Source organism: Meleagris gallopavo, chromosome 2 (assembly GCF_000146605.3).
Source record: "Meleagris gallopavo isolate NT-WF06-2002-E0010 breed Aviagen turkey brand Nicholas breeding stock chromosome 2, Turkey_5.1, whole genome shotgun sequence".
Taxonomy (NCBI): Eukaryota; Metazoa; Chordata; class Aves; order Galliformes; family Phasianidae; genus Meleagris; species Meleagris gallopavo.
This window is the reverse complement of record NC_015012.2, coordinates 8,675,474-8,693,519: the sequence shown is the minus strand read 5'-3', so window position 1 is coordinate 8,693,519 and position 18,046 is coordinate 8,675,474. Positions and strand designations below refer to the sequence as shown.

The window sequence follows — 18,046 nt, the reverse complement described above, 5'->3', positions numbered from 1 at the left end:
GTGATCCATAGGTTGTTTTAAGAGCTAGGCTCAGTGGCCATATATGTGTGACTGTATCTTGTGCAGGGAGGGTTTATAGCATAGTCCATTCCCTTGGCATAAACAGGGCCATTCCTTCTTTTGTCCCTTCCATTCTCCTAAATGTATATATTCTCTCTTTGGCATGGATTGAACCCTATCCTTTTTTTTCTTTCACAGCTTGGAGTGGAAGAGAAATGTTTTTCTACACTGAGTGTTATCTGAAATTTGATTTCTAAGAATTAGTATTCCTATGGGGTAGGGAGCTATCTAAGCAGAGAGTTGCATTAGTGATGTAACACTGATTGCAGTGGTGAGGGGAAGATGGGAGAACATGGGAGGAGAGCAGAGTTCTGGAAAAGCTTCTTCAAATAACTGTATCTTGAGTGGCCACATTTTTCTTCCTTAAGCGTTTTTATTTAATTAATTTATTTTATTTAATATCCTGAAGGAAATTGTTGATAGGTATGAAGGCAAGATCTGGGAGGATTTCTTCACGAAACATTTTGAACAGGTAGGTGTGTGCATGCACCACCAGGGGAAGCAGAGTTATTATGTAGTTCTGTGATAGCAAAAACATCTAACTGTGCAAGGGATGTTTGGATATAGAAGCATGGGGGACAGAGAGAGGCTGTGAGAGGCTGGGCTATGTGTACAGTGTTGATTTCACGCAGCAGTTTTGACCACAAAGCTTTAGGAAGATGTTAACACTGAGACAGGCAAACTCCTGAAACTTACTACTGTGGGACATTGTGGATGTGACAGTATCAGCACGCTCCAAAGGCATTAGCAAACTGATGGAGAGCAGATCCATAAACAGATACTGAAGGACTAAGCATGTATGTACCCTCTAACATCTTTATTTCAACAGCCACGAGTGCCAGGGAAATGAGAATAGAGTGTGGATGCTGATGAGACTCGCATGCTCTCCTTAAGCATAAACTCCTGTCCCCAGTATCAGGGACAGAACAGTGGGATGTGTTAACCAATCCTACTCTGTTGGGAATTTCTGCTCTCACTGGGGCGAGTCACCTGTTAGAAGACAACACGCCCTGAGAAACCGAAACATGTCTCCTACTCCTTCATCCCACGGTGATAGCAGCTACCTTGCTTTTAGAGCTGAAATACAGTTCTCCTTTCAGAAGGGATGGCTGCATTTATTCGGTAGCATACCCTGCATTTAGCAAGCACATTTTCTCCAAAACATATTAGCATTTCTGTTAGCAATATTTTGACAGAAGCTTTTCCTAACAAGAAGCAAATGCTTTTGCTTCTTGAACGTGTAGAATTTTGATTCTGAGAGTGGTGTGGCTTTCAGATGTGCCCCAGAGAACTTAGCCAGGAGCAGACTGTAGCTCCTGCAGGCTGAGAATCTTGTCGTATTCAAAGGAAGCCTTTCCTATTGATTTTCACAGTGACGGGAGTGGGGCCAGAAAATTGGGATTTAAGATGAGACATGCTGGGAAGACAAAAGAGGGAGAAAAGAGATTTAATGATTAAAGTAATTCTCTTTTGTATCACAGAATCCTGAAATAAATGCTGTTCAGCTCCAGAGGATCCTGAATAATGTATCTTGGAGACGTAAGCGCTGAGAAATAATTTTTCTGTGAAACAAACCTTTCTAGAGAAAATCTTCAGCTCCGATATCTGAAAATGAAGATATTGTGAGCAGATTCAAACTCTGAATCTGATCTCCAAACCCAACATGACCTCAGCATTGATTCTGAAACCATCTCTCATTTCATCCTGTGCTGCTGCCACAGCGTTGGCAATGCCACTGCTAGAACGTAAGCCTGGTCTGTAGGCAGCCGTGCAGTGCAAGGAAATTTATCTTTGTCTTGATGGACATGGTTCATATCTGCTGTTCCTATGCTTGCTTACTTTCTATGTGTGCACAGGACTGTTCCTTGGTTTGTCTTTGTGTTTGGGAGACAGGTAGCCTGTCTTACTCATGTTTGGGGCTGTCTTTGTTCTGAGGTCTGTGACACCTGCTCTGTGCTGGTAGCAGTTCAGCAGTGGCTGCTTTCCCTGAGCAACAGTAATGGTGTTACAGATACAGTGATGGATCCAGTTTCCTTTCCCAGTTTCTTCAGTGGTATCAACCCATGCACAACACAAAAATACACCATTCAGCCATTATGGGCAACAAGATGAATAAGAGACCGATATGGTGACGATTTCAGTTAGATCTGCCCTCTTTTCTGCAGAGGTGTACTAAGATAGCTCTTCTGTTTTGGCAAAGTGACCCATCAGGCCCTGTCTTATCCATGAGAAGACTGTGTTGAACGGTCTTTTTTTTGTGTGTGATCAAGGTTAAGACATGAAAAATGTTACAGTACTTAATTCATATTTAATAAACAGGACTATTAACAAGATTAAAACATCTTCACTTTCTGCAGAGAAGGCACTGGTGAGTTATGGTTCTGTCTCTTGCTCATGGAAGTCTGCATATGATCTAAAGTCACAATTTGGAGTGAGATTAGAGTCTCTTTCTGCTACTCTTCATTTAATTTATGTATGAACCAGGAATGCTAAGCTTAGATGCAGCATCATGTTTTTTGGTGATGTCTGTACTTTTAATCATATTAACAGAGCTGGCAGTGCCTCTGCGAGAGAGGGAAGGAAGGATGCTTAGCATGAGGCAGGGAGAGCAAGAGAGAGATGTTTAGTGCAAGGGCTTCAATTAATGTGTAGCACAACTCCCCAGAGCTCTTCAGGTCAAATGACTTTGCTCGTGATCCTGCAGTTTGGCATTACAGGTTTGGAAGTCTTTTCCTTCCATTCCCTTTAATAGCTGGAGACAGTGTGCTATGTTTTACTCTGTATTACATGCCTGCAGGGAGCTCACGTTGGGTTTTGTGAGACTAGTAGAATCCATCCTGTTGCATCATATTTTAATCATCATAAATGATGCATCTTCTCAGGCGGCTTAAAAGTTACACAAGGGCTTTGGGGCCCGAGCCATCTCAGATGAGAACAAATTTTGTCAGAGTCCATTTTTCTTAGTGATATTCAATGTGCTCTCAAAACAGTCTTTTTTTTATCCTCTCCAGATTTTTGGAGTTTTCACCTGAATTTCAGTCTGGACGCCTGCCAGAATATCCTGGCACTCCTGGACGTATCCTCCTTAGCGTGAATGATACTTCTGGCTCATTTAATACTTCACCAGAGCATTATTTCTTAGGGCAGATTGAGTGTCATTTTGGTTTCTTAATGACTGGAACATGGCCGTGCTTTTCGAACTTCTCATCTTCCATAATAACACTTCAGTTACAGCAGAATGGGATAGGTTTGAGAAAGGGTTATTTCCTGCAGCTTCTGATATCAGCAGCCAGGCTTCCATTGATTTTAATGGGAGGAGAATCAAATCTATGAGCTAAAGTTTGTTGGCTAAGAAGTCGTTATCTTCTTCATATTAGAACCGTGTGACTATTACAGTAGCTATGAGTTTTCAGTCAGTGTTTTTTTTTCTTATTTTGTATTATTATTTGTATTTAGTTTTATGTAATGTACATTCTCTCATGTTTAAGATATTCTGACCTTAATTATTCCATGAAGCTGAATGCCACTGGCACACTGAGTATCCAGGAGTTCCGAGTCCTGTGGAAAAGGCTGCTTTTCTACCTGGTAAGTAATCATTTCTGTGTACCACTGCAATATTCTTCTACTCACAGTGCCTTTGTTGTCCTCTGCTGTTGTTTACATATTTGACTTTTGTTTGTTTGCTTGCTTCCACCAGGAGGTTTTCCAGAAAAGAGACACTAACAGATCAGGAAAACTAGACCTGGTAGAACTGCGTGCAGCTGTACAGGAGACAGGTGTGTGCCACAGCACATCTTGGTGAGGCTCATCGTCTTCCTCAAAAAGGGAAAAATTGAGCTGGAAAAAATCTTGACTTGTTGGCAGAGCCCAGAGAGAGTGGGAATTATCATAAGCTGCACGATCTTAGCCATCTATGCTTCCCTTTTTAGCCAGGCCATGAGTAGGAAATACTCCTAGCAAATTCCCTGCAAATGCTACTTGACATGCTTTCTTTATCAGCTTCTTCTGGATTGTCTTTTTTGTTTCCTCTCCTACCCTCTTATACACAGCTGCTGTTACTGCCTTCCATTCACTCATGAGTGAATGATGCCCGTTTGTGTTTTATTACAGCTCTAGCAGGAACAGGAGTATAGGTGACCAGATTTGACCCCTTTAGAGTTTGAAAGAGCTGTCTGCACCTGAAGGGCTGGTTTGGGCTCGTTAGCACTTGATAAACGTAGGGGAAGTTTGAAAAAGCAAACGACTGGGAAAGGAACTGAGATCAATGAGTCATGTACACCCAGAAGCATACACATTTAGCTGCCCACAACTGGGAGTTGCCCTCTCGTAATGTTTTTCATGTTTTTATTTTTTTCCCCCTCTCCTGAAGGCATTTCACTCAGCAATGAAGTCTGTAATTTGATGGCGATCAGATATGGTGACCCTGACTTGAAGATCAGCTTTGAGAGCTTCATGTGTTTCATGCTTCGAGTAGAGATCATGGGAGGTGAGGCTCATGCTATGCAACTAGCCAGGGAAAACTGCTGCCCAGCTAAACCCTGGCCCTTCCACAACTGTTCCAGCTGGCTGTACCTAAGTGAAAATAGAAGGGTTGGGTTTCTTCTCAGAATACATGGAGGAATTCATTTAAAGCAAGGGACAGAGGAAATGGAGCTCTATATTTTTACCTTTTGCCAGTCTTTTTCTACAGAAATCAAGTCTGTATGTATCAGAGCGATTTAGCTCCCTCAGAGAGCAGCTCTGCACCAGTCTCTGTAGGAGGCAGGAAAATTACAGATGGAAGCTGCTTATTTTCCATATACCTTTGGTTGGACTAATTGTGATGGTGAGACAGGTGATACTTTTGTCTGTGAGCTCATGCTATGGACACTTCCCACATGTCTGAAACTGAAGCTTGTGAGGTTTGGGACATCATGCTTTTGGACATACGACAGCAGCATCTGAGGAGACAAGTAGATGGACAGAAAGTAACGTGCCTGTCTTTATTCAGGATTCCTGGTGTCCCAGTACTCAGGGACCTTCCAGTGAGAATGGGGGCTTACATGCATTTGTGAATAGATTATAAACTCGTTCTTTTCAAGACAAGGGGTCACAGGTAGTGCTGATCTCTTGGCTGTCAGGTTAATGCTCCTCACTTCCTTTTTTCACAGAGGCCTTTCGCAACTTAACACAAGATGGTAAAGGGATATACCTACGGGAATCTGAGGTAAAGCCTGTTCTCTGACTGACAAATGCAGCTTCTTTCATTGCAAGCAGCACTGTATGGTTTGTTCTCCAGCCTTAAAAAAGGTATCTCTATCTGATCACTTAAAGAGTAGGTCAGAAACAAAAAGGAGCACAGGCTGTTAAGTCCTGTGCCTCCCTGTGGCTTCTACTCCTTCTAAAGACAAAAAAAAAAAAAAAAATCTCCAATATTCTATAGTTTGGTTCAGTTCTGGATATCACAGGGCACTCTTAGGAATGGGTGAGTTTATCCTACTTTCCTCATTATTTTACAGTGGATGATGATGACACTGTATTCTTGAAGGAGTGCTGCAAAGGAGGGGACAGCAAGACCTGTACTGCAATAAGGAAGGCTGCTTTCTATCAACTTGCTGTGTACGTTGGAGTCTGGGCTCTTCCCTGCAGTTTACCTCATAAGAAGTCTTCCCCCTCAAGCAGACTTGACCTACTGGCTACAGACTTGTTGCACTGATATTTTTCTAATGAATACATTTGTTTTGAGTCCTATTGCACTTCAGACAACCCTTCTGAGAAGAAACTGCTGGATGCCAACCGCTATGGGTGCACCATGGAGCATAGAGGCTGAATTGTTAGAATTACCTATTTAATGCTAATGTTACTCTGTTACTGTTATAATTGGCACGTGCTGTGGCAGTATCTAAAGGCTGTGCCTGATGATGGAGCTTTATTGGGACAAGTAACTCTGAATCTAGGAGAGAAACTGCCCCTGTCTGAAGTGTCTTGTCATCTAATAGCGAAAATCCAAATTCAGCAGTTGCTTGGCCCATGATAGAGAGCTGGAGTCTATGTGTTGTCGGGGCAAGGGGCTGGGGAACTCTTCTTTGGCCATGACTAGGAGAGATCATTTGCAAGTATTCAGACCATCTCTTTTGCTTTCATGCGTCAGCATAGCTCTACTGAAGTGAACCTAAGGTGATCTGACCAGTTTGTGGACCAAGCCTCCAGCTCTTAGTTGAGATGGAGATTGTGATGCTTGCAGATTAGTTCAGAGCAGAGGGTTCTCTCCGCGAGTTGCAAAGCACAATACAGTGAGAAATAAATGAATCCAATGTTATCTTTAAATCTCTGGAGACTGGCAGGGAATAGATGTTCAGTGTAGCATAATACAGGAGCAGTCTGGCAAAGAGACTGGTAAACCATTTGGGTTTTTGTTGGTTTTTTTTTTTTGAGAAGCCGAATGAGAGAATGTTTATGTGTGAGTTGTTAAGTGATTCAGGAGCATATAGGCTGTAGTGTTAGAGAACATACTTGAGGCTATTCCCACCAAACTCTGTGTTGGAGTTAGCTGACGCATCTCTCTTTAGGACCCTTCTTCATTTTCTTACCATTTAGTTGTTTGGCCTGGAAATTGCCACACTAAGTGCTTGGTACAGGTTGCTGCTGTGGCTTTTGCATTCCAGAGGACAGCACAATTGTTCTTTCTCTTGTGCACAGTCTCCTTAGACCACTGAATGCAACAGGGTTCCAGGAATGATTATATTATGGAAGATACTGTAGTGCCTTTGTAGGAAGGAGTTGTAACAAGTTTGCATGGGCTTATGCCTATACATGAACCTGAGCCCAGGGATGTACTTTCTACTGCACTGAAGCCTGTGCAACAAGCGTATTTAGAGAGAAACTCCATTGTGTACGTGTTCTCAATCAGGAGGCATTAAACAGCACAGTGTGTTCTTTATTCGCCAGAACAACCTGTTCCTAAGAGTATTATTTTCATGCTCTTTTGATGAGTAAACTGTTAGAACGAGATAAATAGCTGTATTTTTCACTGTTTATAACATGACGTATTTATCAGTTATTGTGCTGTGTTATTGTGTGTCACTGGAGCTCAAGGGTTCAGAACTGTGGGGCGTAACAAGTCAGAAGGAGCAGGGACATCCAGGACCCTCGAGCAGATGTCATGATGCTGTCATCCTGCAGGGCTCCCAAAGAGGCTATTTCAGCTGCCCCCACTACAAAGCACGTGCCCTCTCCCAGTTGCCATGCCTCTGTTCCCTTTTGTGACTTGCAGCTGAACACAATGGAGCAAACTAAATAAGCCTGATTTAATTTGCACTCAGCTCAGTGGGTGATGTTATAAACACTGATTTACTGCATGTAGGAACAGCACTAGAAGAACCAAAAAGGTTGTAGGAGAGAACGTAGGTCTTGCTCTTTCGGCATGCTCTGAAGGAGATGGTCCCAATGAGGGCCCTAGGCTGACATGAGTGTCAGTGTGCAGAGTTCTCAGCAGTGCTCTGCTGGACATGACGAGAAGTAAATCTGTCAGTCCCAACTGGGTTTGCTACACAGTGCCTGTTGGCAGTGCTGCAGGAAGCATTCAAGGCCAGAAGGATGCTGGACAAAGCTTCAGTAGCCACTGCCTCCAGCCTTGTGCAGAACTGTGGTGCAGGACACCCAGTTCCACATGGCAGTTAATTTCAATTTTGTACATATTGTTTTATATATATATAAGATTTCGTATTTATTTGCTTCATACCTATTTAATGCAGAGCAAGGAGATTATTTTGCTATTGATTACTTGATCCGGGAAAGAAGCAGAATTTGTGCCATGCCATGAATCACTAAGCACTTGCAGCAATAAACTTTATTGAGCCACGTGACTTGCTGTTACAGAAATATAAAGAATGCTTTACTGGAATGATTATACCAAACCATGTACGATTCAAACTGAATTATCTGGCTCACAATAAAAATGTTTTTGGCAATGGCACCTACTCAGACACTGTGAGGCTTTTATATTGCTAACAGAGTAACGTTTGCTGGGCAATTCTGAAGATATATTACTCTTCATTTACAATGTGCGTTGTAGGAAAGAGTGGTTTAAAAGGCTGCTGAAGGATGCATTCGTTTGTAACCATTGTATTTATAGAGATGCTGAGCTATGCAGTGGGCGGCATTGCTCGAGCAGAAATAGAAGAAAAGTGAGGCTGTGAGTTGGGACTGGTATTGCTAATAGAGGCTTTTCTGGGGGTGAAAGACAGGCGCAAATAACAGGAATAGCAAACAATAGCTGGAATGCGAAGAGGAGCTGGATAACAAGGCATGCTGCAACAGTAAGACTGATGTGAAATTGAAAAGAACTCTGCAAAACAAAATACTCAGAGCAGGATGCACGCTGCTGCATACGGCAGAGGTTTCCTGGATGAACTTGGTGCAGCTGGGGCAGGGACTGGTCATCCTCACTGCACATGTCCTGCATTTTTAGGACTTCTCTCTAGATGAGAACAAGCTCTACTCTCAAGCCTAACGAGATTTAAAACAGGTGAACACTGAGATGTGATGTGTGATGAGCCTGGCTGGAGTCACTGTAAAACGTGGCCTCAGTGGAAAGCTGTGGCAGAGACCTGACATCTGACTTCAGGAAAAAGAGAGACCATCCTGAATCAAAGCCACTGCCACATCCAAGTGTTCACCTCCTCTGCTGTCCTGCACTTTTACTAGGAGGCTGAATTCATGTAATAGGATTCCAAGTTCTAAACACAAGGTCTTTTATTTCTCTGTGAGCTTTTCAGGCTGTTTTTAGGCTTTTCATCCAAGCATGTAGGGCTGGAAAACTTTTCTCATCCCTGTAGAAGAGGGGTGAAAGGCAGGAGTCCCTTGCAGGTGTGATGCTTACATCCTGACTCAGGACATGAATGATGTGCTACGATATCCTTTGTTACTATTTAAATTGCTATGGTCCTCCCCATAGCCACCCTCTTTCCATACCCACACACCCCATGACAACTTCCTCAAAAATAATTGAAATATTGTACTAAGAAAGGGAAAATATGTGTTGGTGGGTTGTTTTTTCTTTTTTTTCCCCTCTGGTCCTCAAAAAATGAGATGCTGATGATTGCCTTTGCCTTTCCTTCCTGCTGTGTCTTACAATGGATTAGACCTGAAAAGCCGTATCACCAAGCTTGAAGTTCAATTTATCAGTGCAGTCAGGATTGATTTGTTACACTACCTATTCTGGGGAAACAAATGTCTCCATCGCTCTCCTTTCCAATCCGGGCAGACCTTTGTTTTGCTCAGATCAGCTATGTAATGTAGGAAGCTGATGTTCCATAGATAAAAGCAAAAAGCCCTGCAGAATCCTGACTAATCCTACCCAGCCTGGCAGTGCCAGAGACTGGTGCTGCTTGCAAAGTGCTCCCTGTCATGTTGGTGGCTGCAGATATTGGGCAGAATGAGTGCTCTTTGCCTGCACTTATTCCCTGCTGTGTTGTTGTTGTTGTTGTTGTTGAACAAGTGGTAGAAAGTCATAGAAAATGATTCTTGGGTGAATTACGTGTCTCTTTCATCACTAATAATGCTGTAACCGGACAGTCAGCTTTGTCCTTGGAGCCCAATTTCAGAGTCACGGTGAAGACAGAGGGTTTTTGTACAAATTTTCAGCTGTTTTGTGAGACAATGGAAACACACTTTGCTGCTGCTATTGAGGTTAGTAAGTTTATCAGTTTAACAGGAATTTGCTCCTGTAATCTGGCACAGGAGCTCTCAATTGAAAGAGCATACAGTTAAAAACTCACTTTTCTCCCCAGACTCACTGGGATGGAATATTTGGAGCTAACCATATAGAAGTGTGAGAATTACATTTTCAGGTTCAAAAGACCCAGAAGGTGATCAATAGGAAGAGCCATATTCGAGCCGGACCTCATTTTTTCTTTTCATATGTTATGTTTGTGTCACACTGGGGAAGGGTTAATGCTGAGCAGTCCTGCAGATGTGCTGTGAGAACAGTGTCTACTGCTGGTGCTCATTCTGTGAGATAAAATGAAAGAAGTCATTGCTCTGAAGGAGCTTTATTTCCTCAGGTAAAAGCAGGATTTCTTTCTCATAAATATGCTGCAGCTAGACGTGAAGCACTCACTGCCTGAAAGCAGCTCTGCTCTCAGCAGCTGAAGTTCACAGGTGAGAAATGGGGCCTATGCAGCCCTGGCTTGGGGGGCTGGCAGCTGTGAAGCTGCTTGTTGTCTGGGCTGAGGCTGTGAAAGACTCTTACCTCTGAGTTTGCATGGATTTGGGGAACGAGGCTGTGTCTGGGCTAGGCTCCTTACCAGCCTCCCTCTTCCTGCTGCTGCCTTCTAAACCAAAGTGCGATCTAGAAATTCAGCTCTCAGAATCAAAGGGCTGCAGCCCTTTGGGTGTGAGGTTTTACATTGTCCCCTTCTCTGTAACTTGACAAAATGTGTTGTCATTAAGTTTCTTTTAAAAGGAAAAAGAGAACAAGCTCAAAGTCGCACGCTTCCTACCTGAAGTAACCCTGAGCATGTTGGGAGCAGCATGACCTGAGGGATTCCCCATTCCTGAGCATTGCTGACAACTCGATTTCTATGTCAGGCTGCCTTTCTGCCCCCTGGCAGGGCACAACGCAGAAGCAAGGCTGGATCAGTGTTTTCAAATGTTCAGCTTTCCAGCAGTTTAAATTGCTGAGTTTTGCAGAGCTTTAATTGCATCAAATGCAAAAAGAATGGGACACTATATCAAACTAACACGTAGCTAAGCACATAAAGAATGTAGGGGCTGAATTAACAGAAAATAATTCATATGTTGCAAGTGTAAATTGCTGAGTGCAGCAGAAGGAATCCCTATTTCTTCTTCATCTTGTTTCTTAATGGTGAGCAGTGCCTGGAAATATAAAATTGCAGAAGTGTGGTGGGCCATGTGCAGGGTCGCTAACCTCCAGACCAGGCTGCCCAGAGCCACATCCAGCCTGGCCTCGAATGCCTCCAGGATGGGGCATCCACATCCTCCTTGGGCAGCCTGTTCCAGTGCATCACCACCCTCTGTGTGAAAAACTTCCTCCTAATATCTAAACCTCCTCTGTCTCAGTTTAAAACCATTCCCCCTTGTCCTATCACTATCCACCCTCGTAGAAACCCAATTGTCACTGGAGGTCTTACCATGGTGGCAGTAAATCTACAACAAATGAATTATTTGAAGCAAATAGAGGCAACAAGTCCTCGTGTGGCCCTACAGTGCTGCCTGCGTGTGGAAGCTGGGATCAACTGGGGATGTTTCCCTTGGCTTGCAAGAGCTGAGCTGCTCCCGGCCCTCCTGGGGCCTGTCCTGGTGAGAGGTCCTCCATGTCCCTGTGGGGAGAGCTCGTGCTCCAGCAAAATGAAGTGATGAGAAAAACAAAGCTATACCTGCTAGAAATATGTGATAAGGCCAAGGGCAGTGGGCATGAGGAGCAGGCAAGAGTGAGCTGTTACATGCAGCCACATTCTAGGTCTTTAGGCAAGGCTTGATCTTTTCTATAAACAAATAACGCACTTATTTACATGAATAATCCCCATTTCTCATGCAAATGATTTCCCTACTGCCACTTCTGCCGTGAATAATTTTCAGCATAATTACCACATTTACGTAGTGAACGTGCATTCACAGGGTAGCGATGTGTCCGTGGATGCTCCTCACCAGAGAGGCCCACAGAGCACCAGGGGAGCTTGAGCCGCCAGCACTGTGCACCCTCCTCTTTCTATTTTTGTTCTGATAAAGCATTTGGAGACCATTTTAGTTGTCTCAGCAAGAGCAGAAGGATGCCAGCATCATGCCTCCATCCCAGGGAGAGGACTTGCTGCTGCAGGAGGCAGTTCCCCCCCCCACCCAGCTAGCCTGCTGCTTGGGCTCGAGCTGACTGTAACGAGGCAAGGCACTCTGAACAGCAGCTTTCCTTTGGGGATAAGGCTATCTTAATTTTTTTGTGTGTGTTTAAGTTGGTAATTGCTAAGGAATTTGAAAATCTTCCAGGTTTTACCTACTCTTAATTATGTTCTCATGCATATGCATCATCTACTTGCATGCTCATTACTGCAAAAAGATCAGAGCCTGGAACTTTGGAACAGTTTCCTTCAATTATTTCCCATACACTGTTTTTTCAGCGAAATATCCCTCCTGCATAGGACAGCCTGATCTGTTCAGAGCCTGTCTTGCTGTCCAGAGCTCCATGCAGTTAAATCAAGATGCATTTCTTCCTTTGTGTCTGCCTTGCTCCTGCATGGAGCTTCCCGTTGCTCCTACCACCATCTGTTGATATGCCCATTTGGCAGGAGTGATTATGGTGTCCCAATGGAAATATTTCCACTTCTTAGGGCTCTGACTGATTATTTACCTGCTCTGTTTGCCTCAATTGATTGTTCTGGTTCAACAAGAGCCTCTGGCATGGACAAATTCTAACATATTTGAAGGCATAAATGAGGTGTTACATCAGGAAGAAAAATAATGCTGTTGGGCTTCAAACTTGTTCTTGCTTAATAACAGCAGAATAAATGCATGCAATTAAATAGTGGGTAAACCAAGCCACTGCTTTACTTTCCAACCAGCAACAATGGTGATGGGAAATGAGATATTTAATCCACCTGAATGCATTCAGTGCACAGGATTGTTCCTCCTGCAGGTGGGCAGGATTCCTAGCACTGTGTGTCTACAGAGTAAGCAAGGACCTTCGGGTTATGTCTGCTTTCTGCCCAGCGTAGCTGCTCCCTTTTCCCTATTTCTCCTATCCCTAGGAGATAAGGAGCTAGTTGTTAGCATGTTTTGCTTTGAGAACAGGAGATGGCCTGATCAAATAGCAGTCACTGTCTTTATACTTAAAGCATTTGATTCTGTATAGAAGAAACATCTATTTCTGCACAAATAATGGGGTTGAAATCTACAGACGTTAGGTGGTTTGTGGCTCATTCTTTCTGGCTTTAAATCCCTTGGGGAAAGGAGGGCTTAATAGTCAGGGATTTTTTCCTATGTAAATCTTTCTAGGACAAAGAGGTGGGTAAAACTTGACATCCAGCTGTGAAAATGCTCCTTCCCACAAAAAGCCTGGTGCAGCACTGCATACTGCCAGCTGTGTTAATGGATGCCTGCATTCTGATTGGCATCTGCCCATGCTTACGTATCACAGAAGTCAAGATTTGGCTCTGAAGTCTGCTTAACACCAGCACACGTAAAGACAGAAGTATTAAAGGTGACATAAGGACAAGGCTTCCTTCAGGCTAACTGTTCCATCACTGATCATTGACTTGTTCTCTATTCTGTTATGAATGCCACCTGTCCAAACTGCAGTTATGGTCCTGAACATGTTGAAGAGGCACGGTCCTGCAGCAGGATAAAAGGACTGATTAACCAGAGTATCAAAGGGGTTGGTCCCTTTGCTGGCAGGGTTCTCTGCTTCTCTCAGAGATGGATGGGGCGTGTGTTTGCATGCCACAGCATCATCTCCCAGAGCTCATGGTCATCTGTCACAAATTCCCTGCACAGAGTGGGTTCCTCCAGCCTCCCAATGGCCATTCTGTGCCTTCCATCCATCAGAGCCACACAAGCTCGGCTGAAGGTGGGAGCTGCAGGTGAACATCTCGGAGTGTGCTGCTTCCCTTCTATTTGCAGAACAGGTTGAGTTCCTGCAGCTGACTTGAGAAGTTCAATTAACTAATGCTATTAACGTAGCTCCCCTCTTTATTTATTTATATTTATCTTATGCATAGTCTTTCCTGACAGCTTAAATCTTTAATTAATTGGAGATGCCATTGTGGAAAGTATGCTAGAGAAGAATGCTTGTGACTTAATTAAAAAGGTAAAAAATGTCCTTTACTATTACTAAAAAGACCTGCTTGCAACTCCAGTGGTGGCAGAAAGCCCACGAGAATTCCTCTGCTCCCCTTTTTTGATGGTAGTGGTGAAGTGAGAGCTGATACTATTTCCCACGTGGAGAAGGTGAGTGCACGTTTGAACTTTGATAGTTTAGGTTGCTGGTTGTAGGGCAAGCTACACTGCTGTCATCTCAACAGGGCAGAGGGGACAGACAACCAAAAAGCTCGTACTATTTCTTTGATTAAAAATAACAACAGCAATCCAAGAACTTTAACTGAATTCTTCTGGCACTTACCTGCTACAGAAGTGTAGGATAAGCCTCGTGTGGAGTTGTTCTGTGCTGCAGGACGCTGTGCTACCCATCAGGGCCTCCATACCACTTTGAGTTGGGGTGAATTTTGATCCTTTCCTCTAATCGCTTTTCAAATGTTGTTGTTTATGCCCTTTTTAGCTTTCCAGGAATGAATACCTGAGCATTTTCCATCCTTTCGGAAAGCAAAGGTGTTCTTCTCTGTGGGTGGCATCTCACATGTGAACAGGATGCTCAAACCCAGGAATATTGCTAGCAAAAACTGTAGCGCCAGCCTGTTTGGTAGAGCTGGTGTGATGACGTCTGAAAATGTTCTTGTCATGCTTTATAGATTCACTCTCTGTATTTGAAGTAGCAAGGAAAGCTGCTCTTCCCTCCCTCCCCCCCCCCCCTCTGCCTAAAGGCAGGAGCCCAAGGGCCATCACCCCATGCTGTCCCTGGGAAAGGTCCTTCGCCACTCCAAAGTGCTGCCCTGGTTTTGCTCTCACCAGATGATCCTTTCGCATCAATTCTACAATACTGACATGAAGAAACAAGCTGACAGCTTCTCCGTGCCCACACCTGCACACCGGAACCCCAGCTTTCTTTACCACTCACTGTGCAGTGCTATACTTCCACAGATACCCATTTGCCAGGCACTGGTGCAGGGAGTTGTTCACCACACCGAGCCCTGCTAATAAAGCTTTCCCTCAGCAGAGGGAGTTGTTTCTCAAGGTAATAAGAGACCATTATCTGATTGCATTTTTGTCAGGTCAGCCTATTTATTATCTTTCCTGTAATCTAATTTGTAATGTATTTTCTTGATATTTTCTGTATTTCCTCCTATATTTTATAATAATTTCCCCTGAAAGTCTGAACCAGAGAAAAGATGAGGTTTTAAATCCACTTCTTAATGAAAACAGCCAGATGCCTTTCTCTGGAAAAGCTTTTCTGCCTTCTAACGTGGGGTGCGGTCTGGGAGGAGAAGTTCAGCCCCCTCTGCAGACATGCTGGAGGGAATGCTGCATGACGGAGCAGCCAAGGTCACCTCATCTGGGCCAGCAGAGCACCAGCAGCTCCTTTCTGCTTGGGGCAAGATGAGCCCTTGGATTTCCATCACCCAACTCTGTGATGCTACTGGGTCTGGATCTCTGCCACACAACCCTGTGATGCTACTGGGATCTGAATCTCCAGCACCGTTGGGCTCTAGATCTTTGTCACCCAATTCTGTGATGCCACTGGGGTCTGGATTTCTATCACCCAGATCTGGGGTTGGAACTAGATGATCTTTAAGGTCCCTTCTAACCCAAGCTGTTCTATGATTCTGTATTCTTGGTTTGCAAGAGATTCCTGCTCCAGAGAGGTCAGAGGGAAGTATGTGAGCAGCCAGCCCAAGAACTGGGATAGATGTGAGATGAGAGGACTCCAAGCCGTGTGAAGAGCCATCACTGGTGCACCTCAGCTGCTGGAAGTTTATCAGTGGCTATAAGCACGTGGCACAGGTGGTCTTTCAGGAGAAAGTGCAAAGAAGTTTGGGGAAGAGAGCAGCAGCTATTCCCACCTGCGGGCTCCCTCCAGACTTGGGCAGAGATGTCTCATGGCTTAGTGGGCATGGTAATGGGTTCAAACCTTGGAAATCCCAGACCCACAGCATATCCCGAGTTCAATGGGATCCACAAGGGTCATTGAGTCCAACCTTGGGCTCCACACAACACCACCCCAGACCCTATGTCTGAGTGCACTGTCTAAAGCTCCTTGAACTCCAGCACTGGGGCTGTGCCCTCTGCCCTGGGCAGCCCGTTCTATGCCCACTACCCTCTGGGGCAGAGCCTTTCCATCATCCCCAACCCCCCACTGACACAGCCCCATATCATCCCTCAGGTCCTATCAGCAGCAGCTCCAACACTCACTCGCTTTCCAGCATTTGACATATTATCTTCAATTCATTCCGTATGTTACTTTATGCACAGGTTCCTGCTTTTATGGGGTTTGTTCTACAGTTTTCGTACCAACATAAACGACGCGCATCTGCTTCGATAGTTAATTTATTCGCTAATGTCTTCTGCAAGAGAAAGCTCAGCTGCTGCAATGCTTCTCAGCAGTGTGGAAGAGCAGCGGGTCAGGTAGGTGAGCAGGGACAGGCGGGCAAGGCAACTCTTTCCCAGCACCGTACGATGCTTGATTTCTCTTGGCAACGTGTCGGTACTCCACTTGGGTCTGCGCTGTATAGGGCCGGCAGGGAGCACTCCCGGGGCAGGGCTGATGGTGCACCAGCAGCCTCCCCGCTCCGTGTCGATGATTATGATTTTATTTTCTAAGTGCTCTTGACAGCTCTGGAGACTCGCATCTTCTCATCCAAACGCAGTAATTAAATTCCACCTACCTGAATTCCCCCTGCTGTTTCAATTGGATAAATTAATCTTCCCATCATGTCTGAGCCTCCCGTGCGTGCTGTTAAACACCGGTCCATCCCCCGGGTCGGGACAGGGATGAGGAGAGCGGCTCCGGCGGTGGCCAACTCGGCAGCGCTGCCGGGAGCGGCCCGGTGTGCGGGCGGGGGGCACCGAGGTGACCGCTCCCCACGCAGGGGGCTCGGGCAGCCCCTTCCCGGGGCGAGCGGCTCCGGCTCCAGCACCCCTCCCTCCCCACGGCGGTGCTGGTGCCGCCTCTCCCTCCTCCTCCCTTTTCCTTCCCTCCCCTCCTTCCTCTCCTCCTTCTCCCTTCCCTGCAGCGCGCTCACAGCCTGGGACTCGCGTCGCCGGCTCCAAAGCAGGCGGTCGAGACCCCTCTTTCCTCCCTTTGCCCAATTTTGCTTTTTTCTGCCCGTCACCCCAAACCCCGCAGCCATGAGGCGCCCGACCCGTCGCCTGGCGCTGTCTGTGCTGGGGGTGCTCTGGATCGCCGCTCTCCTTCTCCTCTTCTTCGGGGCGAGGAGGAAGCCGGAGGCGGAGGGACCCGAGGGCCAAACTGTAGAGGTAAGGGGGCACCGGGCTCTGCGGGGACACCCCCGTCGCTTTCGCGCTGCGTGGAAAGTTTAGCTCAGTGCCCACTGCCGGAGTCTCTCCTCCGGCGGGGAACTGATGCTCTGAGCAGAGGGAGATCCCCGCTGTGCCGCTGCCGAGCCCGACTTTGCTGCTGAGATGGGGCACGCGGGCTGCCTCCGACACAAGGCACCTCCGGGCACCGCGCTGAGTGGGAGGGAACCACGGGATGGGCAGCGCCGTGCCCGCCTGGGAGCCGAGCATCGACCGCTTCGGTGGTTCTTATGGTCATTTTGTGTTTGCTACCGTTGTTTCTGTTTGTTATCGTTGTTTCTGTTTGCACCCGGTGTGATTTGCGTTCGGAAGGCGACCGCGTCTCAACACCTCGGCGCTCGCACGGTGCCGGGTCTCGGTGCGCGCCTCCGGGCGCAGCGACAGCGCAGGAGAAACGCACGGGGCATCAGAGCCAACGCAAAGAGGGAAACCGAGGAGCCCCGCTGCCCGAGTGGTGCGGAAGGCGGGGAGGCTGCAGGGCTCCCGGGGCGCTGCTTTGATGACGGCTGCGAGTTGGCTGGGCAGGGAGCGGGGCTAACTTTGGAAAGCACCTGGATCGCTCCCGCTCTTGGCGATACTGCTGTGCATCTCGAAGAAGTGAATGGGGGTTAGGCTGGATTAGGGAACTGAAGGTGTGCTGAGGTAGGTGCTTATTGCAGCAGGGGTGTGAGCTTCCCCCCCTTCCTCCCCAGGCAGCTGTGCGCTGCCTGCATCCTCACCATTCTTCCTACGTGTGTCATCTCTGAAGCTGCTTACTGACGGCTTTATTGGGGGGGGGGGGAAATTGAGCTCATAAAGCTTAGTTTGATTTTTATTCATGTGAAGGAATGATTGGTTTTTCGTGTTT

At 46.0% G+C, this 18,046-nt stretch overlaps 2 protein-coding genes across 3 annotated transcripts in view; both read left to right on the top strand.

Annotated features, from left to right (window-relative positions):
- LOC100544747 (calpain-14) overlaps positions 1-9,561 on the top strand; it is a 29,790-nt gene extending 20,229 nt beyond the window's left edge. Inside the window, exons 16-23 of the mRNA XM_031552316.1 lie at positions 470-532; positions 1,542-1,599; positions 3,072-3,136; positions 3,577-3,645; positions 3,758-3,836; positions 4,430-4,546; positions 5,211-5,266; positions 5,559-9,561. Of these exons, the coding sequence (XP_031408176.1) occupies positions 470-532; positions 1,542-1,599; positions 3,072-3,136; positions 3,577-3,645; positions 3,758-3,836; positions 4,430-4,546; positions 5,211-5,266; positions 5,559-5,585 (534 nt within the window). The 3' untranslated portion in view covers positions 5,586-9,561. The remainder of the gene's footprint in view (positions 1-469; positions 533-1,541; positions 1,600-3,071; positions 3,137-3,576; positions 3,646-3,757; positions 3,837-4,429; positions 4,547-5,210; positions 5,267-5,558) is intronic.
- ALK (ALK receptor tyrosine kinase) overlaps positions 1-18,046 on the top strand; it is a 751,299-nt gene that overhangs the window by 588,392 nt on the left and 144,861 nt on the right. The window lies entirely within an intron of this gene.